Source organism: Hetaerina americana, unplaced genomic scaffold, assembly GCF_022747635.1.
Source record: "Hetaerina americana unplaced genomic scaffold, ioHetAmer1.1.p SCAF_103, whole genome shotgun sequence".
NCBI lineage: Eukaryota > Metazoa > Arthropoda > Insecta > Odonata > Calopterygidae > Hetaerina > Hetaerina americana.
The window spans coordinates 996,241-1,023,797 of NW_027286104.1; the positions used below are offsets into that span (position 1 = coordinate 996,241).

General features: G+C 42.6%; 1 protein-coding gene across 1 annotated transcript in view; it reads left to right on the forward strand.

Moving 5' to 3' along the window:
• Nucleotides 1–4,032: 4,032 nt before the first annotated feature.
• ZnT77C (Zinc transporter 77C) overlaps nt 4,033–27,557 on the forward strand; it is a 36,770-nt gene continuing 13,245 nt past the window's right edge. Inside the window, exons 1-7 of the mRNA XM_071599071.1 lie at nt 4,033–4,221; nt 8,082–8,282; nt 12,092–12,277; nt 12,683–12,767; nt 21,825–22,121; nt 24,719–24,844; nt 26,698–26,879. Of these exons, the coding sequence (XP_071455172.1) occupies nt 4,033–4,221; nt 8,082–8,282; nt 12,092–12,277; nt 12,683–12,767; nt 21,825–22,121; nt 24,719–24,844; nt 26,698–26,879 (1,266 nt within the window). The remainder of the gene's footprint in view (nt 4,222–8,081; nt 8,283–12,091; nt 12,278–12,682; nt 12,768–21,824; nt 22,122–24,718; nt 24,845–26,697; nt 26,880–27,557) is intronic.

Consider the following 27,557-nt stretch of genomic DNA (forward strand, 5'->3'; position numbering starts at 1 on the left):
TAGGAGTACGAATAATTTGCGAGACCTCGGTGGTGAAACATGCGGATCTAAATTTATTTAATAATTTCAATCTTGTATTGAATCGTCTCTCAGCCAATGATTCCCACCCCAAATCCATGGGCATCCGCGTCACATGAGCTTGTTCCACTTCTGGTCGGCCTTCAATCTTCCGGTTTCCTCTTATCACACCTTCGGACAAAGTGGAGATCATCTTCGACTTGCTGTTTCACCCGCCGCATCATCTGTGTTAATGATGCTTTCAGTTTCTCGTTTTCAGCGGAAAGACCGAAAATTGTCATACGAGCGGTGTTTAAATCCGCTTGCAGCTTTTCAATTACCTCCTCTTTTTCTTCTAAACCTCTTCGATTCTTCTGACTTTCACACTTACTGCACTGCCAATTATCACTCACGCAATCCTCCAGTTTACTCTTAGAGCAATTAAAGTGGTACCAAGAGCAACACCCACTACACTGGACTCCATTTCTCAATTTTCTACGGCAAATAATACACGTTACATCCACCGCCATGCCCTTTCCCATTTCGCCCAAGGGAGTGTGCCTTCTAGCGGTCACTAATCCTCTCGAGCGGTCGCTAATGCGCTGCTTGAAAACACTTCCGTCTCCCTTGTCTCCATGAGTGAGTCTAATTTAGCCCAAAAACTTGTTACTCCTCAGATAATTGAAACAATTAACCTGCCTGGTCAACTCCATTCCCCTATAAGGGGAACGTATTTTAGTTTGTGCATCAACTTCCCATGAGGGATTTGTTGAATACCTTTTTCAAAATCCAAAGGAAATATAGCATGGGGTAGTACATTGTCACTCGAAAACAAAATATCATGAAAAGAACTGCCTGTTGGGTCTCCCCAGATCTATCCTTTTGAAAACCGTCTTAGTTTTTTGTAAGTAAAATGTCAGATTCGTGAGAGTACATGATTGAACTTGAAAATATGTACTCAACGATTTTGCAAAAGATGGATGCAAGTGAGATGGGTAGGTAATTACTCGTGTCTTCTCTGTCGCCTTTTTAAAATATGGGTGTTTATATACATATGCATGTATGGACATGAATATGTACGTATGCCGTTTCATCGTATTCACAAGAAGAATTTCCGTGCATTGAGCTTATTTCTAAGAATACTCCTCCACCTGGTGGTACGTTGTGTGATGAAGAAAACTTTCGGCAAAATGCTTTCAGTACATCTGACGTGTTCCTTTGCGTTCCCTTAGATATGTTTTATTTCAATCGTTTGTTCTTTAGCTTGTGTTCTCTAAAACTATATGTGAATAGCCAGTTATTGCAATGTTTGCGTAAATAGTTTCGGTAACATTTTTTCCTGACATGTGCGTGAGGTGCTGAATTCCGACCGTCGGTTAATTGCTCGCATGACCCACAGATCGTATTGGCGTTGATAAGATGAGTGTGCATACACCATTATCACTGAAAATTTGGCGATGCGAATGATCTGCGCTAAACTCTTCCTCCTTGGGCGGACGACCAAGAGCAGAGTCAAGTGTCTACTTGCGAAGACCTTCTGTAACTTCATCGCGACGATTCCCCAAACCCCTTACAGTCCCGACTTGGCACCAGCATACTATTATTCCTATTCCCTAAAGTGAAATCCTCCCTAAAAGGACACCACCATGGGACCCTAAGTGCCGTCAAAGAATCTTGCAAGGGAACCTTAAAGACCTTCCGGAATCCGCCTACCACTCGGTCGACACTCTCAAGGGGTATACTTGGGAAAATTTTGAGGAATTGTAGCAATATCTGAAATAAATGTATTTCTCCGAAACGTTTCCCGATATTTTTTTTACAAACAATTTATTTTTGGTATTTTACCGTTTATGATAAGTTTTGGATAGACAGAAGATGAAATGTTACGACAGTAAATATCTTCTCTCTCTTAACAAAACATAACCCAACATCCTACTCTACAACAAGCTCCCCTTCATATCTGTATACTTCCTTCCTCCCTTCATACCATCCAAAATCCCTATCCTCTATCCCTGCCCCTTCCTCGTTTGCCTACAATTTTCCCCTCTATCACAGTCTTCAACATCCCATTACTAATGAGTACTTTGCGTCCATTTTTCCTGCTTCCTTAGGATTTCTCCTAACAACCCTCTGTCCTTGCCCACCATACCTATCACTTCCGCATTTGTTTCCTTTTCGGTACATTTCACCTTCTCCATCCTTTTCCACACCCACATTTCAAAAGCCTCCAATCTACGTCTATCATCTGGCTTCAATGGCCATGTTTCCGCGCCGTGCATAGCTACGCTCGGGGCCTAAGTTTTCACGAGTCTTTTCTCAACATCCTTACTCAATGTCCCTGTCCATAAATTACCTCCTCCATGTGAGAGCTTCTTTGCTTAACGGAATGCTTTTCCTAATTCTCAGCTACTTTGATCTCCTTGATCCAAAACTGTACAAAGACTCGTAAACTACGAGTATTTAAGTTGGTCTATTTTGGGCTCGCTTATTTTAGCGTTTACAAATGGATAAGATGAACAATATTCATTTACTACCAGCCGGCCGTAATACACCTCCCTTCATTTCGTCCAAAATTACAATTGTATTCCTTCCCCGTCCGCCTTTCCGGGAATCCTACGTCGTCTGTTATAATCTTTATTATCCCATTAGCCCCTCGGAACGCCTGCCTTCACTTGCCCTGCTCTCTTCCAATTTCTTCCAAAATAGTGGTATCTCTTTGCCCACCAAGCGGTACTTAATCGTTTGTTTTATCTAGCCTCAATTTTACTGTTTTTGTTCTTCCTCCTCTCACAATCACCTCAAAATTCTCCAATCTACGTGTATTCTCTTGTGTCAAAGACCGAACTAACCAGTTTTGGCCGAGTCATTAACTCCCGCCTCTTCGCAAAAGATATCTTGACTTGAGGCAATTCCTTTATTGTCCTTACCACTTCGCCCACCATCTCATAAAATACTTCTTATATAGGTGAACTCTTCTGCCCTTTATAGCTTATGTTCCCTTATCTTACATCATCATTATTTTTAAATCCTAGGATTGGTTTACCGCAGTCCATATGTTTTCATTCAACTGTATTTGAATGCAAGGCAAAGGCTGCATATTCTAGGAAGATAATGTGGTGTGGTTTCTCGTTGCCTTCCAAATCGCAGTACTGCGGCCAATATCGTGAACTCCACTCTCGCCCGCAGCTGTGGCAGCTGATACCGCGCCGACCCAGTCGGTCTGCGCCACCAGTGCCTAATGGTTAAACTGCTGCCTTTCACCATGGGTTCAGGGATCTATTTTCCTCGTTCCGAACAGCCGTTCACCAATTTTTTCTTGGCTGAAAAAGTTTCGCTGGTCACTGGAATCGAACAAGCGACCTTCGGTTCCGCAGGCAAACACGCTACCTCTGATCTGCCCTGCCCCCCTTATTTCTTACATAACCTTCGAATTTCTCGAGAACTTCATTTTCGTTTTTTTCCCACGAATGCTTCTCACGCCATGTAAATCACACTGAATCTATTATACGCTCATTAATAATTCCAATTATTTCACTGAGTATCTAAATCATGTTTGCCCACAATTCTGATTTGATATTTCTGAAATCTGGTTCCGCACCGACTCCTGCCTCCAGCCCTTTCCACGCTCCTCGCCATTTCCTCTGCAAATATATTGAAAAGCACCGACACCCCGGCATTAACCCCCTCCCTAACATTCCCCACCCGGACTTGCGCAGACTGAGGCAAATAGATATTTTGTGGAAGCCGTTGTAGCCTACATGAACATAATGGAATTGCCCATGTATTGGAAAAATTTGACAAAATCCTTATCCTCTTAGTATACAAGGGCTTCCCAAGTGTTTTCGATTCCTCAAATGTTTTGCTAGATAATGGTTAAGTGGCCATGTCAATTAATTCTCCCAACTGCTTACTACCGTTATTATTAGCATTTATTTCGAAGAGAGTCTGTAAGAGTTGAACAGAGTCTGTACGAGTTGAACAGAGTCGGGCGCTAACTTCCGCTCCAACTAACGGCGACCATTTTTGTCCCCAGCAATGGCGGTGAAGGAGTTATTCCGGCGCATGCGCCCTGTACAGCTCTACGTGATCCTCGCCCTCACCATCCTCTTCTTCCTGACAGAGCTGGTCGTGAGCCACGTGACCCATGCTCTCACCCTATTGGTGGATTCCTACCACATGCTGTGCAACCTCATTGCCCTGATCGGGTGCATCGCCACGGTCAAGGTTAGTGCCTCCATTAATAATGCTCCATTATGGGTTAAATATTCACATCCTTAAGTGATTACAACCCTGGTGCTGACATCTTCCATTTTTGTGCCCGGCCAGGCTTAAAATGCTTTGAAGCTTTGATGGGCCTTTCTAGCAAAGTTAAAAATTAATTGTCATAAATACCATTAATCCCAAATGCAATGCGAAAGTTAAAGATAAGTGTTACTTCAATTCAGTTAGACCTACTTTGGAGTAATCCGCAAGTATTTGTGATCATTGTAACAAAGTGCTGCTAAAAGTAGTAGTAGTATCAAGGGGAGGTGACCGACAGCTGAGGTCATTTGCGCCATATGGACAGGAAAGGAGGAAGGGTGGAACCCGGCGTTGGCATTAGCCTGCTCTTAACGAAAGGCGCCAAGGGGTCCACAGCTTAACGTCCCATCCGACGGACGGCGTACTCACTCAAAGTGCCCTCCACAAAGCACCTCAAGTAGGGATCGAGATACCACTGAAAAATATTCAACACCGCCGGAATTTGAACCCGGGCCCTCTGGGTGGGAAGCCAGTACGATAGCCACCGCATCATCTCGATCCCCGTGCTGCTAAAAGATTTTGATAAATTTCAGAGAAAATTTGCCAGATTTTTCAAAAATTGTTACGATAACAAGACGAGAGTGAAAGACCTTCAAAAGGAATTCGGCTGGGAGCCACTTGAGATGTGAAGAGAACCAGTGAGACTTTGAGAAAGGGTCTGAACAAACGAGTGAAACAATGGCACAAAGGGGATTATTGTGGCTCCAGATTATATGAGTAGGTTAAACCACAAGGATAAGATAGACTCCAATAAGATAGATTTAAATATTCGATCTTTCACCGGGCAATCAGGAAATCATAATAGGAAAAAATCTAAATCATAGTAAAAGTAGTAAAAAAAGTCGAATTACAACTGAGGAAAAGATTAAACGCTGCGTATACGTACACCTAGTGCATTCATAGGTGGGTGTGCTTTTTTTTATTACGTGCTGGTATATGCATTTGCAAGTATGCAAGTTAAAATAGGTTTTGAATGAATGCATTCCTATATGAGGGTGTGCATTGACATGCATTTTGTTTGTTTCGCATGTAGTTACATTATATTTTATGGGTGGTGTCCCCACCCCGCCACACGCCCTTACGGTGGCCTTCAGGGCAGTAAGTTTATAAGGAAAAGGGTGTTTCCACCGCTCATGGTGAGCTGAGGAGAAAATATAAAAGTTGCCTTACCGAGGAAAGTTCTTGAAGAAGATATACTTTTAAGCACATGAATATGAAAACCTTTCCTCAAACTCTTAGCATTAATTTCTGCGAAAAGATGTACCTGAAAATACCAAAGGTTTCAAAAAGAGTATACACAACTTCTCAAAGTTCATTCACAAAACAAACACACTTGAATAATATTTTATGACGATCTTTTGCTGAGAGGAGTAACATATCAAGCACGGATGACACAAAAAATCAAGTCAATCGCCCTTTTATATGGCATATAAACCATTCATGCATAATTTATAGTTTTATTTTTGGGTTTATAGGCTTCTTAGAGAGAGTTCAAATAGCTGTTGTTGCGTGAATGTATCGTACGATTTGGTTTTGAAAGAAATCATCAATGAAACTACGCTTCAAAAGTGTAAGGAAGGACTTCCCTAATGTCCTGGAGGTTATTAAGGATATTTTAAAAGCGGTACCGGTGGCTGCCTGGGAGCGTAAGAAAAATTTCTTAATTCGGTCGAGTGAGTTAAATAAAGTCTACTTCTACGAAGACCGAAATGAACTCTGCGGCCCATATCCGGCCATGGTTCGCAGACTGCCGATCTAAAACCTTGGTTTTTCAGTCTATGAGTCTGATTTGGCTGAAAAACTGCTAGTTCTTCTTGAGCTTAGTTTGACTCGATAATTGAGGGATTCTTTCGCTGACGTTTCGGGTGCCAATCTGAATGTAGTTAGTTTATTGTTTTGCAGGTGAAAAAAAATGTTGTGTCTAATTCTCCGTAAGTTAAATAGAACTAAATGTACGGTAGGGAACGAGGGTAGGCTGAAAAGTGATGCACATATACTTGTAGAGCTCGAAATAAAACAAATAACAAGATTGGGCAAAAATTGCATTAAAGTACAACTCTTAAGTTTCAGAATCATGTATTTATTTTTCAGCGTAGTGACCGTTAAGGCTAACAAATTTCTCCCAACGTGTAACACGTTTTTTTTCATTCCGTCACTGAAAAACTCTTCCGACTTTTCTCGAATTCAGGACTTGACAGCTACCTTCACCTCATCGTCCGAGGTGTAATGATTACCCTCGAGGCGTATCTTGAGCAGAGGAAAAAAATGAAAATCGCAAGGCGCAAGATCGCGCAATAAAGGTTTTTTTTGTTCTCGTCTGTGAGACGGCGTGGTACCCATCGTGCACAGATTTCACGGTATCCCAACTGTTCAATAACGAAGCCGACAAGTTCCTTGGATATTCCAAGATGGTGTTCGATACGCTTGTGAGTGATTCGCCGGTCATTTTGAATCAAATCTTCGACGAGTTGGCGATGTTTATCGCATGTGGCAGTGATCGGACATCCGCCATTATGGCTTAGGCTCGCAACCGCGAAATTTCACTACCCAATTATCGATTTACAGTAGTCCTATCAACAGCATCGTCACCATAAACGGACTTTAATCGACGATGAAGCACGCTGTTTCACTCGCGTTGACATAGCACTAGGACACGTCTTCATACTTCCGCTTCTCAAAATACACTGGATGAATGTAACGACCACAAACCTGCGCCTGCGTGTTTAAGGGGAATGTTACTTCCACATGCCACCAGGAGTGCTTCTTAACGTCATTTTGTTTGTGGTCTACAAGCATGTGTGAATTAGTTTTCAGGCTACCCTCGTATTAGCAAAGAATAAATAACTGAAGTTGAGGCAGGATCCTTTGGTTTTAGAAAAAGACGTGTTTACAAATATGAACCAAGGTAGAGGAAGGCATGGCGGAAAGCTGAGGCAAGAGAAGGCCCTATGGTCCTATTTAAGGGTACAGCAACTTATGGTTGCAAGAAAGGAAAGATTGGGAATCGCATGTATAAGCTTCATGACTTCAAACTGTATAAAATACGCAAGCTTGAAATTCATGTTATCTTAAAATTTGCGCTAAACAGATCCAGGAGTTGATCCAAGGCCAACTGAACTACTAACCATCCTCAAGAGCAAACTGAATTAAACGGTATCGATGATGAGTAATAACTAACTTCAAACGAGCATTCGACGCACTATCTTTAAAAAAATGTGTACTTTGTAAAACACACTCCCACAAAAAAGGATCGAGAGTTATTAAATCTGTGGAAAAAATGAAATGGCATTGTAAACCAGGTCAATATTATTAATTTGAAGTGTAAAAATGCAATTATTTGGTCATTCATAAAATGCACGATTTTTTGTGCTCAAATATAGTCTTTGACAAAGAATGTTCCATGACAATTTAGTTTTGACGTGCTAACTGCGCATTCATTTCAAAACATCATAAATCCCTCAACTAAGGGGATAAAGCCATGCGTTCATGGGGAAGAGATGCTTACAACTCATGCTCATCACCCATTCCATCCCCCATTAATTTGGCTCCGCACTTGTAGTTCTGCACTGCTCACGTGGTTCATCACCGTAGCAAGGATCGCAAGGTGCCCGCGGTGCTGGATTCGAGTGTTCCGTTCAATTGAAGAGTGAGTGAGTGGGGAGATCGAGAGCTCATTCGCAAGGACTGAATCAAAACGATCGAAACGTCGTCGGAATGAACCTCTCATTTGACCCGCCTCCTCTTCTCTAATGTTGTCTTTCTTTTTCTGACCCGCGTCGCAGTATGGGGACGAGGGGGGCATGGAGCGAGGCGTGGGCCTTCGAAGAGGGGCGGCCGGCAGCTCCGGAGAGACCCTGTCGGCGAGGGGCGAGGAGGAAGATGAAGGAGAGAGTGGGGGGCGGAGGTTAAAGAAGGAGCCCGAGGGATCATCGCGGACCGGCTGCATGGGCGGCGTGGTCGGAGGATGCCACGGGAACTCCAAGGTAAGTGCACCGGGGGGGGGGGGGGAGGGCGGGGGGGTGACTGTGTCTTCTGCGGATACACACACACACACACACACACACATATATATATATATATATATATATATATATATATATACTATATATTTATTTATTTATTTATACATATATATATATACATACATATACATACTAATATCTATGTGTGTGTACATAAATATATATATCTATATAGACGTACATATCCATACATAGATATGTATGTGTATATATGTATGTGTATTTGCATATATATACATGCACACTCATAAATATATATAAACACACATATTTATATATATTTATTTATTATTAGGTAATCTACCGGTTAAGGTAGGATACAAAATCCAGTATCCTACTCTACATCAGCTCCCTCTTCATCTCTGAGTACTCTCTTCCTCCCTTCATCCCGTCCAACATCCCTGTCCTTTTCCTTCCCTCTCCTCGTTTGCCTAACATTCTCCCCTCTATTACAGTCTTCGACATCCCACTGCCGGTCAATACCCCCTTCACCCATTTTTCCTGCTTCCACAGGATTTCTACCAACAAACCCCTGTCCTCGCCCACCATACCAAGTACTTCCTCATTTGCTTTCTTCTCTGTCCATTTTACCTTCTCCATTCTTCTCCACACCCACATTTCAAAAGCCTCCAGTCTACGCCTATCCTCCTGCTTCCATGACCACGTTACCGCCCCGTACATAGCTACGCTCTATGTCAAAATTTTTACGAGTCTTTCCTTAATATCCTTACTCAACGTCCCTGTTATCAACTCCCTCCTCCTTGTGAAAGCCTCTTTGCCTAGCGCAATACTTCGCCTTACGTCCCTACTACTTTGACCGTGTTGATCCAAAACACTTCCGAGATACGTAAACTGTTCTACTTGCTCTAGATTTTGCCCTCCAATTTTAATATTTAGCTTAGTCTTTTTCTATTTGTAAAATCGCATAACCTTTGTTTTATTTATATTGATTCTCATCCCATCCCTGTCGCACTGAATTTCCTTTTCACTTAGCAATGCTTGCAACCCCTTGGCTGACTGACAAACTAAAGCTTGGTCATCAGCAAACCTAACTGATTTTACGAATTCCCCGCCCACTTTCATTCCTACCTCCAGTTCATCCCATGCCTCCTTAATCAAATTCCTCTACATACAGGTTGAACAGCAACGGTGATAATGGGCACCCCTGCCTTACACCTCTTCCTAACATTGCCCATCCGGAATCGCCGTCCCCCACTTACACCTGAGCAGTCTGAGACATGTACAGGTTGCTGATTAGCCTCAGGTCCCTTCAATGTATTCCTATTTCCTTCAATATATTTATTAGTTTTCCCCAATTCACTCTATCAAACGGTTTTTTGAAATCTACGAAACGGGCAAATACTTCCTGATTGAAGTCTAATTTCCTCTCGATTAATAATATCATTATTGCAATAGCATTGAAAGACATACATATAATTGAAAAACACAGGGATACTGGGGAAGATGGGATTGTGCAGATTCCAAGCAGTGTTATTGCGCTCTCCACTTTCCTTTCTTAATGTGTGCTCGTCCACTTTTCTTTGTTGAAAGGGGACCAGCTCCCTAACGCCATCTCCTGGCCAAAGAATAGGAGCACTTGGTTGCATAAACTACCCGATGCAGATTTCAGAGTAGTACACGTTTCCTCGATAGCTCAAGCGTTTAAGAGTATCGGCCCGGCAAGTTGATGGTCCGTGGTTCAAATCCCACTACAGGCAGCCATTTTTATTCTTGGAAAACGGTCGTACGTGTGTTATCGTTATTTGAGCAACAGATAATGATTTTCCTATTTCACTTCCTTATCTGGCAATTAAGTCCAAAAGGGAATGGTTATTTCGTAAAGATTTAGTCCTATGGTTTTTTTGCATCCATAATGCGTCTTCTAAATGAAAAAAGATGGCTCACGAACTTTTGAAAAAAATAAAATAATATTCATCCCAGTTATTTTATTTCGTAACTAATATCAACGGCAAGCGCTCCCCGAAGCATTACGCGTCCCACAACATCGTCGTCGTAACTTTCCCCTAGTCTCGCGGGGTGTGCGGACGCCCGCGTGCCGCGGGTTGCGGATATATCGGGCGCAGCCACCCCTCCCGGTTGGAAGGGGGAGGGTGGGGAGGGGGTGGCCAGGGGTTGGCTCTACAGGCGCGTAGGCCTCCAGGTGAAAATTGGGGCCATTTTTTCATGACGTGGATTTTCAAAGTGGAGAGCGTCACTTATGGCAAATGTGAACGTCCCAAATTATATATTTTTAGACTACCAAAAGTATATTTATTTATTTAAAAAAACGACTTATTAATGAGGTGAGATTGAGACTTCATAATCCCTTTTTCCTCCTAATCTTTTTACATTGCGACAATGACAATCACAAACGTCCTTGCCCTCAACATCAGTATTTCAATCCTAAGATTGGTTTTACTGCAGCCTTCCATTCTTCCCTATTTAGCATTAATTCCCTCACCTTCTGTTAGGTTCCCTGTTTTATGTTTTTCTTGATTTTCCCTATGTACTTGTCTCTTGACCTTCCTAACTCCTTCAATTTTTCCTTCTATCATGTTTCTAACTAATCCATTGTGCCTCAAGGTATGTCCAATTCATCTAGCTCTTCTTTTCCGTAGAGCCCTCCATATGGTCCTTTCCTCTTCTAAAAAATTCAGCATTTCTCACTTTGCCCGACCATTTAATCTTCAACATTCTCCTCCAGCACCATGTTTCAAATACTTCTATTCTTCGTTGGTCCAATATTCCATGTCTCCGATCCGTCGGAGACAGACCGACCGACAGTACCATGCTCCAAACGAACGTTTTGACGAACTGCCTCCTTGTTTACAATGTTATGTTCTTTGACAATAGTAGTTGCCTCTTCTCAATGAACGCCTTTTTTGCTTGGGCTATTCTTCGCTTGCTAAGATGGTCGAGCTTCTCCCATCCCAGGTTATACTGCTGCTCAAGTAGATGAAAGATTCCACTTGCTCTAGTTTCACTCTTCAAATTTTGATATCTCCATTCAACTCATGCCCTAGGTGGAGGAAAACCCACCTAGGCGGGACTCGAACCCGCGACATCTGCATTGGCTACTGTTACCCTTGTCGAACGTTTCGACGACTAACTTTGCGTCATCTTCAGGGTGGAGTGTCCTCGAATGTGGTAGTTGGACAAGATGATGGCAAAATTAGTCTTCGATTCACCTTTATCCAAATAAGACGTACCAATAACTGAACCAGTGAGGCCACCGTCGCTTTGCGAATATTTGATTCGCTATTATTATGTATAATTTTTTGGGTAGAGCGCGTCAACACGTATTCGAGAAACGTGACGGTCACTGTTTCGGAGGCGCATAGACGAGGTTAACGCACGGAATTAAACACACCCTAATTGTTTTTTCTACAACGCCTGACTACAAAGGGCCCCTGACCATCGCTGCGCACAAACCTCTACGCACGAATCCCTTCTCTTTCTACTTCGACTTTACCAAATGCACGCGGAACCCAAGAAAGGGGAGGAACGACAGAGACGATGAGCGGTTCGACAAAAGGAATAAGGATATTTAAGCTACATCCAGACTCGTCCCTTAGAGCCTAAATCACCCAAGTTAGGGAGGACGCCATCTTAAAGGGTATCCAAACTCGTTATGCAGCGTGAGGATGCAAATTTAGGCTCCTATTTCGACCCCTGGATTAAGGACTTAAAGAGTGTATACTAAATACGTAAGGAGCTCGAATGCATTGCTTGGACTCCATCGAATGGTTGAATCGGCCCATTTGTTTTAGCAGGGCTCGTCAGAGGAGCTGCCGTCGCAGAGCCGCCGCCTGGTGTCCGAGCGTCGCCTCCGGAACACGTTCGGCTGGGCGCGCATCGACGTCCTCGTCCTCATGATTGGTACCGTCTTCCTCGCCTCCCTCTGCTTCTCGCTCGTCGTCGAGGCGGTGCAGACACTCTTCCACATTGGCCACTCGGTGAGAATGACACGCCAATAATCAAATGGAACCATAGAATATATTAATACCACCATTCTTATTATTTGTTTTGCAATAATTTTCTCCAATTACCATGTGTGCTGTACTCTAACCACTGACCAAAACGGACAAGGATGATTAAACGTCAAAGGCAAACCTACAACACTAAAGCGCAACTAACTGTGAGAACTTTACATAACTTCCTTCAGTGACTAATGCTCTTAAAGTTCAACTCGCTTTTTTGTGATTAACATTATGAACATATTCATCTAAATATTTTTTTTAATGCGTATACTGACTTCATGAACGTTAATTATTTCATTTTTTGGAAAAAGTCGCGTCGGTTAGTGGTTAATATGCGAGTTTTGTGATGTTAAATTTCATGATTAGTTTGGCTGTCTTCAGGACGAAATGCACCATCCAATTCCAGTGATGTGCATAGGAGCGGCGGGCGTTCTACTCAATGGACTCTGCTACCTACTCATTGGGGGTAAGTTTGAACAGATCTTCCGGTTTTTTAACTTATAAGAAAGTTCGGAAAAACTGATGATCCATCGTAATGGCAGCTTATTTAGAAACTGAAAGAACTTCTATGTACGTATACTCATGTCTGTATTAAATTTGGAATAAAATGATAACATAGCTTAAATAACTTAAATTCAGAGGCACTTAAAAGACTAAGCTCAGCTTGGTGAAGAGGACTGACATAAATATCTTTAATATTTTGTCACGTTATGTCCATTAGTGCAATCATTAATCAAATTGTCTGGTTTAAAAGTGTAAGACGAATCAGAAACAAATTAAAAATTAACACAGAAACAAAAATATCATCAGTTTTATCTATTTTTTTCATTAGGCTAAAAATATTTAAAGAGATAATTTTGTTTCCAGGTTTTATTTTAATGAATTTAGCATAAAAATGTGGGCCATAAAGAAATAACCGCGACGCTGCTCTTTGAGAATTATAATTTTTAACTTTCGGGGCAATACTCGGCTCATTAAAAAACAGCAATTTTTTAATTTTGACATTTCAAAAACAAAGCTTCTAAGACTCGTTTATTTATTTTTTGATATGTGCCTTCTATTTTTTTCTAGTATCGAGATCTAGCGAATTCGTGCGCTTCCTCGCGACCGAAAACGACAAATTCACCACTTGGTTACGAATTAATCTCCTTAGACCTCGTTTTCAAACAAGAAGTCAAAAAAATGTTGGCTTAATGGATACATACATAATTTCCAAATAATCGATTTTTATGGAACTTTTAGGCATTAATAAGGCATTCTTTGATATTTTAGTTCGACTTGGCAATAACGAATAGCAAATATTTAGACACTAATCAAAGATACTCCCAAAATAATGACGCAAACTCAAATTTGGCGAATTTGATACTTTAAATGGTAGGAATAGGACTCTATACTTCTCTGCAAATGTTCCACCTTCAATTACTCGTATTTACATGAACCGGATATACATGCTGTGCATGTATATTGACCAATCACTGGTATATGCTCCCCTAAGTATCCCTAGATATTTCCTTTCTTATTTGAATTACTTGCTTTTCCCATAAATCTGCTCAAATTGGCGGAGAGACTTATTCCTAAGAGGTGCCTTTAGAAGCGCCGTCCCATGCGTAGAAAGCAGCCAAAACAGCTGAATATCTCCCCGCATCGACCGGAGGAAGTTTTAGTAGAGTACCTTCCGATAGCTGCGTAATTAATTTTTTTGTTGAAAAGTTAATCACAGCCCTCTTGTTAAGCTATCCTGGCAATAAATAAAAATCACTTTGGAAATTCCGAAAAATTTTAGTCTACTCACAATACTCCTATACCTGCAGTATCTTTCAACTAAATGTTCTCCGCTTGACCCCTTTAATAACTATTTACGTATACTATATGGTAGTATAGTATATCTATACTCATTTTGGTATTCATCGGTATGTAAAATCTGGGAATCGATCATTCCGGCCGGTGAAACAGTGCAGCAATGTGAAAACGCAACGTTTGCACCCGGAAGCACGGAAAACGTTGTTCTTGTCTTGATCGGGCGCGAAATCTGCGCCATTTGCGGAAACCAGATAATGCACGAGGAGTAAATATAATAATAATAATAATATAGCCAGTTGGGATTTGGTATACTCCTAATACAAAAACATAAGATTTGTTGCTCTTTTTTCTCAAATATGTCATTCACAGGTGTATTGTAAATTATTACGTATTTATCTGGTCACCGTATTCTCAGATTTAATGAATCTAATGTGACCTTTAAGTAACATTCCTGCATTTTTCTGGTGTAGATTCAGTTTCTTATGTAAACTTAAATTACTATGAAACCTTCCATGGACTACAGCCCTGACGGGGTGGAAGGGTTTGTGCGTTCGGATGACCCCTGGAGCTGTGCCGGAGGGAGCAATGATGATTGCTCCTGGTAGGGTCACCAATGCTAGGCAGGTCAAAGGTTAGGAGCCAGACGAAAGGTAGTCCGCACAGCGTCTGCACCTCAGCGAGGTGGCTGCAAAGCCGTCTGACCCTAGAGTGTTAGTAGTTTATAGGGTAGGCGAGCGACAGCTAAGCTCATTTGCATCATTACGGATGGTTTGGAAAGGAATGAGACCCAGAGAAAGAAACCCGGAGTCGGCATTAGCCTTTGCGGAAGGCACCAAGGGGTCCGCAGTTTAACGTACCATCCGACGGACGTCGTACTCACTTAAAGTCCTCTCCACAAAGCACCTCAAGTAGGGATCGGAAAACCACTGAAAAATATTTGTTGTTCCTGAATTCGAACCCGGGACCTCTCAGTGGGAAGTCTGTACGTTAGCCACCGCATCATCCCGATCCCCGCCTGGCCCAAGAGAGGCGGCCATTGAGGGATGGGGTCACGTTAAAAACACTAATGAGGAAGGCAACGGGAAACGACCTTAATAATGATTAAATGATAAATATGGATGAAATTAATCTCCGCGACTACGGGGCTTGTCCCACTGTGCCGGTTGTCGTACCCAGCAGCGCGTGAGGCATGACCTTTGTGGCTATCATCACAGGGAATCCTAGAGTATTATGTAGAAAGCAGTGAAAAAAGACCTAGAAGAGGATCGGAAGGGTAGGAAAGATACATGAAAGTTTACGGCGATGAACAGGTCAGGGAAGCTATAAAACATCAAGAGAGAAATGGAGAAAGGAGGTGACGACGATAGATTTGTGTGGGATGAGATAAAGAGACAGCTAATCAAAGAGTAATTTACAGTTGGAGGGAGGAGGAGGAGGAGAGGCAATGAGGTGTGACCACAGCACAGAATATGAAACTGAGGAAAAGAAATGTGAATGTAGAGTAGGTGAGTCATAGGGTTCTCTTGGTAGAGTAAAAGATGAACAGACCAATCTGGTGGAAATCCGTGTGCGTGCGTCGATAGGTAGTTACCGGAAGGAAGAAATGGAGTTCTTACTATGGGAAATAATTGAGAATGTGCCAGAGAAGAAACCCCAAACAGCGATCAAGTCAATGCCAAGGCTAAGGTGTAGGGCGAAGGGGGGTCGGGATGGGATAAAGGGAGCCGTAAAGAAATTAGAAGCGATCAAGGAGAGAAACAAATCGAGTTCAGCAGAAGAAAGGGTTTGATGATAACTGACATCTTGTTCAAACGTCATCATGGGCGAGGGTACACACAGAAAATGCCGGTAGAAGCAGATAGCCATCGGTTACCGAGTACGTACACCGTGATTGCACCTAGATTTAGAAACTCACCCACCCACAGAACTTCCTGGATACAGAATCGGAAGGAAACAATTTCAACAGATTCAGGCGAGTTGTAGCGGAAGTTTGCCATGATGAGAAACAAATTTGCGTTTTTGCCTGTCGCCGTCTTCTCAAAAATTGACCCCAATAGAATGGTTTGAGGCATCACTTTGTAGAAGCGATTCATATCGGAAAGGAGGATACTTCGTTTTTCCACACATAGTTTGTTATTCGCGACCCAGGTCTCCACTTGCAGAGTTGATGACTTTGTTAGTCGAGGCCTGGGTTGTCAGTGTTGGATATTATGAGGAAGAATGGAGTGTTTTCTTTTCCGAAATGACCTTTGTCCCCGCCTACCTTACTCCTCACTCTTTCCACCCCTTTCTTCCTCAAACGGGTATAAATACGATGTGTCACATGCTGAATCTTGTGTTGTACCTGAAGATGGTTTGATGGACTGAAACGCATTTTGCGTTACAATAAACCTGTGTAAAAGTGCAAATTTATTTCTAATAAGTAGCACTTTAGTAACAATTGATACACACCCTAGGTGAGTACGCCTCGATCTTTAATATTTGGAAGGCCACGCCGCTTGTCGTTTGTTTCCAGTAGCGAGTTAAAATGAACAATGCAATAGAAGTCCCGCCAATTATAAATCCGTTTATTGATAAGGTACTTAGATAATTTAATGGTAATAAACTCCAAAGCTGCTGACATTCCTCGGTAAATTTATGCTGTGCAACAACCAAGTGACGAGTGTCAGTGTTGTGCGTCAGTGGTGTTGTTGGTTTAAGAGTGAACGGACTATTGTCCCCGATGTCCAAGAACTAACTGGCCATCCGTCAGCTCATTTATCACAAAGGCGAGGCCGACCACTGCGGTCCTCGTCGTGAACATTGGTGCTGTGGGCATTTATAAACTGAATTCACCACTGCCTCACTCCGCCTTCATTCGTTATTCCATCTCCGTACACTTCAAAAAGTTGCCTATGAATTTCAATTGGCTTGTGGTTTTTTTTCAGTAAAAACCTAATCACAGATGGTGCTTCACAACTCGCGGGATTTTTTTATTATAGAGCACATTTTAACAGTTCGCAATGTGTGCGAAGTAGAGGAACCGCAGTTTGGACACTACTACAGTAGGATGCGCACAGAGTGTAGGGACGTTCAGACACCAAGATGGTGACTCTAGCCCTACCCACCGCCATGCTAGGCCTAAACGTAAGTTACTTTGTTGACACCCTGCGTAGATAATATTCACGCACAATTAATTTTAAGAGTTAATGGTGAAATGGAAGTAAGGGATTTGTTCAACTTACGCGCAGTAATTTTGAGGAAGGAATTCGGACAGAATTCGGAGAGTTTCGATCCTCATCCCGAAAAAGTCTGAATCGACCGCAGGCGAGGGGATTATAGGACGATACGCTTAATATCTTCTTCAGCAAAGGCATTTGGCGCTAGATTTCGTCAGTAAAAGGTTTCAAAATAGTCTAAACAGTTCCCTGGGCAAAGATCATTTTGGCTCTGGGGAGGGGAGGGGAACGTGTGACGCCATTGCAGCGATGAGAAGATCCGAAGAGAGGAACATCGAATGCGAGACATAAGTAGGATGTCTTTTGTGTGCTTCGTGGATTTCAAAAGAAGTCGTTCGACCGCGTATTTCGAGTGAGTCCAAAAGGAATGGAGATATTGCGGAATATGGGAGTGAACTGGAGGGAGGGGATGTACTTGTGCGAAACTTGAATATAACGTGAATCAGAGGGCCGGTACGTTACAGGTAAGGGTGGCAGAGGGAGAATCAAGATGAGGCGTGATTGGCCAGGGAGTGAGGCAGGGCCCTGAAACGGTATCACGCACGCGTTTGCACTGATGAATTTGCATGGGGAGAATGCAATGACGATTTCCCGGTTTCGCCGATGCTTTTCAAAATATATGTTTATTGAGAATACGTTAAGGTTAGCGTGGGAAGGGATCGCACCGAGAATAAAAGTGGGCGGCGAGATGGTTAAGTCATTAAGATTTGCAGATTATCTAGAAATGGTGAGAAAGACAACCAAAGTATTGCATTTATTATTGAGGACTTTACGGAGAGACGATACGAAATGTACGAGATAAGGATTCTTCATTAAAAACGAAGTTATCAGATTCTCGGGGAGAAGAAATACTAAATTAGACATTATCGATGGAAATTGTCATTGTTAGTTCGATAATGAGACACCTAGAAAAATAAAGAGTTATTTGATGAAAACCCTTCACGGTTTCCGAAAAAGTAAATCCTTCGAGGTGCAACTTCCGCTTTCGGTTCGAGATATTTGGGCATCGGGAAAGAGTAATTTTCGAGTAGACACAGTATTCCATAATTTTTTAAAACTTTCGACGCGGTATCTCATAGTAAACTTTTCACAAAGGTCCGGTCCAGTCGGTAGGTATTAAGCCTATTAACTACTCATTCGGATTTACAATCCTTTTGAGGCAGGGTTAGTAAGTAATTTCTTAGGGTTGGTGCAAGAATATATAGGGTTTGAGGATTTACTTTTATGTTGCTTTGTTATTATTATTTTATTATTATTATTATGAGTGTTTTTTAAGTATAAATTTTTTGTGATACATTGTTTTTATTTTCATTATTATTGTTGGTATTTTTTAACAGGGTAGTTGTTTTTGAGTAAATTACAGATGGTGGAGGTAGTAAAGTTTTTTTACTCACAAAGCTGGAAGCGTTTGGCATAGATAAAACATTCGGGGTTGGATTACGGGGTAAGATACGTTATTTGCCGACGATGCAGTGGTTTACAGAGATATCCGTAATCCTCAGGATGAAGTAACTTTAAAAGAAGACCTAAATGCTAATCAATGTAGGTGCGACACTTGACAATTAGTATTAAACTTAAAAAATTTCGGAGTGATGAAATTCTTGAAAAAGAGTAATTCCCTCCCTAATGCCTACTGCATCGGGAACACCGAAATGGAATGTGTAGACTCGATCAAATGCTACTTGGGCGTTACCCTCACTCACGACCTCTCCTGAGTGAAATACTTACGGGGAATATGTGGACAAGCTAACAAAAAAATTGGATTTATAGGAGTACTGGGGGCATGTGATGAAAATGCCAGAAAGAAATGTTAATTGTCATTGGTTAGGCCTCATTTAGAATATGCTGCAAGTACATATATGGGATCCTCGAGAAGTTGGATTGACTGCCGAAATGGATCGCGTGCAGCGTAGAGGATCTAGATATGTAAAGCGTTGTTAGGAGAAACTTATTAGTTAATCCAAAATATTAGAGGAACTAGGATGAGAATTGACCACGGAGCGGAGGTTAAATTACAGATTTAATGTTTTGCATTAATTGGAAGGATGTCTCTTTAGCAATGATGATGAAAATTTATTATTGCCCCCGTCGTACTATGGTAGGAGAGATCATGCTAATGAAATTAGAGAAATTAAGTGTAGAACAGATAGGTTTAAGATGTCATTTTTTCCACGAGCGATAGGGAATCAGAATTCCAGCCGCGCAAGTGAGGAAATAGGATATTGTTTCAATAGTAGTCAGGTGTATAATCAAGTACTGCCTCACACCCGAAGCGAATGTTCGCAGGGTCGATACTCGTACAGTATGACTGTGAGACCCGGTTTGTAAGGCAAGGGTATGAGCGTTGATTGTAGGCTTTTGAGATGTGAGTGAGTGATGGAGATTGGAGAAGGCGGAAGTTGAGTCGTACGTAAACGCCGAGAGTTCAAATAGGGTGGAGGGTGAAGAGAGGAAGTTGCTGGGCTGAAATCTGAAAAAGGTTGAGAAATAGGGTGGATGATATAGTAAAAGGTAGAGAGGGATATTTTAAGGACGAAGGGAGAACGTTCGGCAAGCGATGTTAAAAGAGGAAACATAGGCTTTCGAGAAAGCAAGAAGGCAGACTTAAGTTTCGAAGAAATAATTTTTTTATATGTAGGGTGAAGAGTAAGGACACGACAATCAGGAGTAAATACCAGGTGTTCAAGTACGAGATACGGATTTTTAATAATTAAGAAGAATGATTAAAAAGAGTTTCAGTCAAAGCATACTCCATGGCTAGTTAGACATTTTCCCCATCTTTCGGGCAATTTGTTGATACCACGCCATCTTTCTCTTTTGCTGTGAACCATTCATCGAGCCATTTTTTATCATTTTTTGGCGGTTTTCCGTGTTCCTTGTCTCCAACATCGAAGTCACCACTTTACAAACGCCGAAACCATCGTTCACACGTATCACGCAATTGAGCATGTACATTATAACCTTCTCAAAGTAATCGCTATTATTCAGCGGTAGTTTTTTTTCAAATGAAAACAAAAAATTATGCTGTCTACGAATGCTCTTTGTTTGACATAAATGTCTACACATTGGACACAGCAACACAACGCGATGCGAGCACTTTTTCAATTTATCTTTAAGGCTCATCTGACACTTGTTTATGGCACAATAAAATAGCTCAAGTGGCAAGTCTTTATGCCAAAAACTGCATTGGCGCGCCATCTATTGTCTGAAATCCGCATTATACTTTTACGCATGGTAGTCGTCAGTCGACGACTTAAGCCTTTCGTTAAATGCCGGGTGCGTTCTGAAAGAAATGCAATTATTTTTTAAGTAATTTATTGAAAATATTTGCACAATTACTTCAAATTCTTCAAAGTACTGTTCTTTGGCCTCTACACATTTTTTCCAGCGACTCTGCCATGACCGGTACGCGCCTGGAAGGCGTCTTCGAGAACCTCTCGTAAGGTCTTCCTCACGACTGATTGGATCTCTTCTATGGACGAAAAACGGGTTCCTTTCAGGGCTGACTTAATCTGAGGGAACAAAAGGAAGTCTGCAGGGGCGACGTCAAAACTATAGGGGGGTGGGGAAGCGTGGGCACCTGGTGTTTGGCCAAGAACTCGCGGACTCGTAGCGCGTAGTGGCAAACACCTTGGGCACGAGCTTGGCGCACACTTCCTTCATCGCTAAATCTTCAGAAATGATGCGAAACACAACAGTAGACGACAAGTTCAGTTCATTGGCATCCTTCTTAATACTCAATCAACGACCAGAGTCCAATAATTGTCGACCACGGGCCACATTGTTGTCGGTTTGGCTGGTTGACGGCCGCCCAGAGCGTTGCTTGTCGTGAACCTCTTCCTAGCCCTTAACCTTAAAGGTCTTTAACCACTTCGAAACTTGTGAGGAGGGCAGAGCAGAGCCCCCGCAACCCTCACGAATTATTTTTCTAGTCTCCCTAAGAGAGTTTTTCAGTTTGGCGCAAAACTTAGTAATCGCATAATGTTGCTCGATCGTCGATTCCATTTTTTTCGTGACACGGTCGGCGCGCAGAGGTTTTTAATTACTGACGTCCTGCCGCTTCCACAGCTTAGAGAGCACTGAAACCGATTCCACGGCATAGCTTAGCGTCCCCCCCACCTACTCCAAGTAGTTCGATCCCACTCCAACCAATAGGAGCGGCGAGGGAAATTCAATTGCATTACCTTTGGAACGCACCCGGTAAGTAGACTACCTTGAATGAATAATAATGAAGAGAGCAGTAACGCAAATTGTTTACTCAATGTTTAATTGCCATTTACTATTTAAAAACGTTTAAAACTGGAAAACATGTGAGGTATATATATTATATATATGGTCCGATCTCGTCCAAAATTAGCCACATTCTCCACAACATTCTTCTTAGAGAAGGCAACGCGACTTACGACGGTATCCCACGTGAGTGGTTGCCTTGGTAAGTGTAGCAGGAAATGAGGCATAACGCCTTCGGGACGCCCCCCCCTCCTCCTCCTCCGTCGTTCTTCCAGGGTACACTTTCCACCAAGGGAGCTTCCTGCACGTGACTCCGACGGGCGACGTGGTCCTCGAGCGGGCCGTGTCCCAGGACCGCGTGCGCCGTAGCAAGAAGATGGGGGCGCAGCGGGAGGGCGGCGCCGGCCCCTCCTCCCCCGCCGCCATCGGTCCCCTCGTGGGGGCAGTGCCTGCCTTGCCGTTGGCGGCCGACGTCACACCCGCTGCCGTGGCCACGTCGTACCTTCAAGCCGGAATATCCGGCACGCCACCCCTGAGGCAGGGGCCCCGCGAGATGTTCCGAGACGTCGTGGGTAGGTAAATCCTCCTCCACCAAATCGTCGCCTCCACCTGGACACCCTCCCCTTCACTCCCTCCACCCCGCAGTGTATTTTCAAAATGAGCAGCGCATCAACATTTAAATTTTAATGACCTTTGCCCGGAAACACAATTAGTAAACCGAAGTATGGCTCAAAAATGTGAGTTGATTGGAATAGGTGTCAATTAAGGAGTCCTTTCATTTAAAAATGCGTTAATTTGTAATCCGAAGGTATTTCGTTTCGCCTGATGAGGTCACAACGTGACGAAAGGCATTTCGCGGGCAGTCAAATGCCTGTGAAGAACAAGGTTGCATATTTTAATGTCGATGAGTGGCAGGGCCGATAGTAGTACACATAAGTACGAGTATGGGCGCTCTTCAGCGTGAGAAATTCACACTTTAAAAGGGTAAATAGGGTAACCAGCCACTTATTTCACTGAGGCTTACGCTTTACCGATAAAATTATTATTATTTGCATTCTACTTTTTATGGTATTTTTGGATGGATACAGCCAATACAACGCTACAACGATAAATTGCCTTTGCCTTTCCCAACAAAACACAACCTGACATCCCTCACTCTATAATAAACCTTTTTCAATTCCATATACATTCTATCTTCCTTCATTCTGTTCAACATGCGTATGATAGGAGAAAATCATCAAGTGCGAAGTCAGAGAAATATATTTTAAAAATTAAAAACAGAAGAATTCTCAATTTCTTTCAGGAAAATGGAAACTGCTCCCTCCGAGGCGTTGATTACCGACCAACCCTTTTAGAGTTTGAAGTTTCACATTTTAGAGTTTCAGAGTCGGAACGTCGTCGGTAATAATTGATAAGAATAACAGAATAAGACCACTGAAGTGTTAGTATTCACAAATTAAAGGCGCAGAAATTTTTAGAAAAACTGGAAAATTAAATGTTCCCATAAAATAACAAAATTGAAAATCTCTTAGATCATAATGAACAAGTCCTCCGATGCTTTCATAGCGACGGTCGGAGCGAGACTGATTTCCAAAGTAAGAGCGTAATCATTATAAATATCTCTACTTGATTGATGAAGTGCGCATGCGCGAAATACTGATGGCCTTTGTATGGTGTGCGAAGCGCAGGGCCCACCTGTTATTTCCTATCGACGAAACAACGGAAAATCTGCCATTTGAAAGGAATATGTTTTCAATGAAACGGATAAATTAATGTCAACTCGTAAACCACGTGTTTACTTATTAAAAATCTCATGTGAAGGGTGACTTGGGATGACGTATGTCTAGTTAGCGCCAACCACGTCATTTACGACCAAATTTAAAACAAACGAGGGCAACCATTAACAATCGAAGTTTGCGAACCTTAGAAACTGCTTGCGGCGACGCGTGAGTTTCGACTGGAACGGGTCCGTTGATCGACTCTAACTAATAGTAACCGGCCAATCGTAGGAAAACGTAGCAGTCCGGCATAGGAACCGACTTCTAGAAAATCCAAGATGGCGTGTTTCAGGAACGGCTTTTCCTATCTACTTCTACCTTTCCTTCCTCCTCTCCCTGCTACAATGCATTTCCCCACGCGCTATCAATCTCACCAGCACAGCGTACCTCCTCTTTTGACTACCGCTCGGATATCAGTTCCTTTGTTCCATTCTATGGACACTCCGAAGCTTATTTTTTAATTCTTCTCTACCGTCTATTAAATGATTCGCCTCTCTAAACGCATTTATCCAGCGCGCACTGGATTCTATCCTCTAACTTGAAAAAACCGCGTTTCCGGTCAAAACCTTGGTGAATTAAATCTGTCTGAGTACATTCTGTAGTGTTTCTGACCTTTTCAAACATGATAACGTATATATATTGTTATTATTATTAAGTAATTTACCAGTTGAGGTTGATTTTGGATGGACACAACTGCCAAATAAATATTTTGTGACTCCTAACAAAACACAAGCCAGCTGCCTACTCTACATCAAGTCCCTCTTCATCTCTGAGTACTTCCTTCCTCCCTTCAAACATCCCTACATTGTTCCGCCCTCTCCTCGTTTGCCTAACATTCTACCCTCTATCACAGTCTTCGACATCCCACTACCGATTAATACGCCCTTCATCCATTTTTCCTGCTTCCATGGGATTTCTCCCTCTCATTGCCCACCATACCAAGTACTTCCTCATTAGTTTTCCTTTCGGCCCATTTCACCTTCTCCATCCTTCTCCACGCCCACATTTCAAAAGCCTCCAATCTACGTCTGTCCTCCTACTTCAGTGACCACGTTTCCGCGCCGTGGTCACTGAATTAGGAGGATATATACAAGTGTATAGCATGTATATTTGTAGAAAAGTTATCACCCTCACGTTTATCATCTCCAAATGCAATTTTTTTCAAAAAAGCATACCCTAAACTTCCTTCATTCAGTCTTGTGCAAATACCAGTGGATAGTGAGGTATTCAAATGTTTTTAAATTGGTTTTGAATGCACTGTCATTATCCTTTTTAAAAAGGAGGTGGACGAAACAGAATAATCAATGTGGCAAGGAGTTTTCCTGAATTTCAATGCCTGGGATAAAAACTAAGATTGTTACACATGTCTGATTAAGGATTATCTTTTCAAGGTTGCTTCCTGGTGATCATCTGTTCTCTAGTGGTGTACTTCACTGATGCCGACATCGCGAAATATGCGGATCCAATCATATCCATCGTGTCAGCAATCCTTCTCCTTGTCCTCAGCTACCCTTACAGTAAGTCACCACACTCCGTTAAGTCTGCAAATTCTTCCTCGCCAGTCTATTGAGTCCAAAAGAGGTCATAATCGCGCCTTCTTATTTTAAATAATAATTATTTTCATAGTTATTGAAAATGAACAATCGCACTGTTCCACATAACAGTTTATTATAGTCCCTAATACGTATTGCTCTTTTACGGCTACTCGGGAGCAGAGAATGAAGCTGAGGAAGACATTCAGGACGCTGGATGCGCTAATAGAAAACGCCCAGTGAGCAGAGCTAACCTCAACCAGTCGTTTGCCTTGCTTTTGAGGGTATTGTTTGCCGGTTCTCCTTGTGTTATAGAAAGAGAGAGGCCGTGGAGTAAACATTAAGCATTAGATAGAAATCCAGGGTCTGTCCCAAAAATAAGGAAAACCATTTTTCACTGGCGACGCGAACGGCAAGGGTTGGGAAATTTGTGGCGTGAGGTCTTAAGAAAACAACGCGGCCGACGTCAGTTGTCTTCAGGCTGTTACAGTGAGTGGAAAGCTTCTAGACTAGACCCCTGTTCGAGGACCACGTCTCGGATTCACGATGTCTCGTTCCATGGAGCAACGATACGCTATATTACGTTGCGTTAAGCTCGGAAAATCGGGTTTGAAGACCATGGCCATAGTTAAGTATTCTTACTGAGATGAAACAATGTCCCAAGGAATGGTTGTACCGCTGGCACAAGATGTCCGGGGAGGTTGGAGATTAGTTTGACGACTACGAATACCCAGGCCGTCCGTTAACGACACAGTGCGACGAAAATATGCAAAAGGTGAGAGACGTGCTCAATTTCGATGGACGCCTGAGGGTCAGATTGTTGTTAGAAGAGTGAAATATTGCGAAAGTCCACGTACGGATGTGTAAAAGAGTGCAACGCGTCAGAAGGAAGGAAATATTTGCAAACTGGAGGCCGCACCATGACAACGGGTGACCCCTCACCCCCTTCCTCGTGACCGAGTACCTGGCTTGGTACAAGGTGGCAACGTTGCCCAAGCTGTCCATCACCCCCGATATGGCATCGTCAGACTTCTCTCTGTTCCCAAGAATAAAAAGGAGCTGGAAATCCAACCATTTTGGAAGGCTGGATAACGTCAAAGATGCCGTGACGAAGTGTCTGAACACGATGCTCCCGTCGACGTCTTCCAGGAAGAGTACAGCGAGGGCAGAGGCGCTGGCATCGGTGTCTGTGCACAAGGTTTCTATTGTTAAGAATTTTTAGTAATTTGAACTTGGATCTGCAATACGTTTTTTCCTCGGATTCATTCTACTAATTTCTGGGACAGACCCTGTAGTTTTATTTATTAACCATTATTATTTTTGTTTTTTTTACATTCGGTTGGAGGTCATAAATAAATATGAAGGGGGGTAGTGAAACAAAAATACAAGGGTTGAACACGGTTTGCCAGAACATCATAACTTACCCTTAAGCCAATCGGCGTATGGGGATCAAAAGCTGCTGGGCCAGGTTTATGGGTGGCAGGGAAGGAGGTCTGAAGGATGGGGTGCGACAGTATTATGTAACCCAAAGAGGTACGGAGCGTCTATGTGGACGAGGGACATGAGCGCATGACGCACTTCGTCCCGGCAGGTCTTCGAGGAATTGGGGAAAGTCAGCAGAGAGTGGGGGGTGTGGTCTTCGTAGTTCTATTCCGGCGGAGATGACCGATGCGAGGGAGTGGAGAGCGCTCCGAGGTGCGCCTCAAACGGTGGGTCGCGTCGTACCATCACAATATCCGTGGGCATGTGTGTTCTTTTTTCAATCAACACTCATAACTCCTGCGAAGTGAAGCCTTTAAGTACTCTATTTGCGAACATATTTCATTTCTTCGTTTCAGTGAAAGAGTCCGGGTTGATTTTACTGCAGACGATACCCGACCACATAAACATCGAGAGTTTGCGCAGTCAACTGTGCGACGCCTTCGCACCAGTCGTCGTCGGCATCCATGATTTGCACATCTGGCAGCTGACGCAGCAGAGGACGTACGCCACAGCGCACATCGTCTTCATGAATTCAAAGGTTTGGAGAATGATCATACAGGATAATAGTTGCACTCCAGATTTTGCTTGCTCCGGATTCCCGAAATGTGTCTCAGAATAGGTAACTGAATATTCAAAGTCAGTGCTCCGGTAGCTCACTGTCATCAGATGGAAAGGCTGGTGAATGACCCAAAGTTTTGAGCATTGGATTTGTGGCTGTGAAGGTGAACTACTCTTAATAAAACTGATGGTCCCTTAACTAAGCTCTGTTTACACTCCTCATTCCCACCAAAAACTACACTAAGCAAAGAATCTAAATCCTTGCATTGCAATGAACCATTCTTAAACTCTAGCTTTAGTTAATAAAAAAACGAATATACATGTTAAGTCATTTCATATTATGTCATATTCTTATGATTAATTCTTATCCCATACCACATGCACGGATTAAGCTGTGCACTAAGTAATGGTTGAAATGCTGTACGGCTAACTACTTAATGCACATTTGATCATTTGTATATCTAGCTTAGTTAACGAGTAGCCTACCCTTTTTCACTCTGGCCCTCAAGCTATCCTCCCTTACCATTTCTTCTGCATATATGTATACCGAAAGAGCAGGTAATAATACACCGGACATCCCTGTCTTACTCCCCAATATAGCAATTCCCATTCCAACTCTACATTCACTATCTGCACCTCTGCAGAGATATGTACAGCT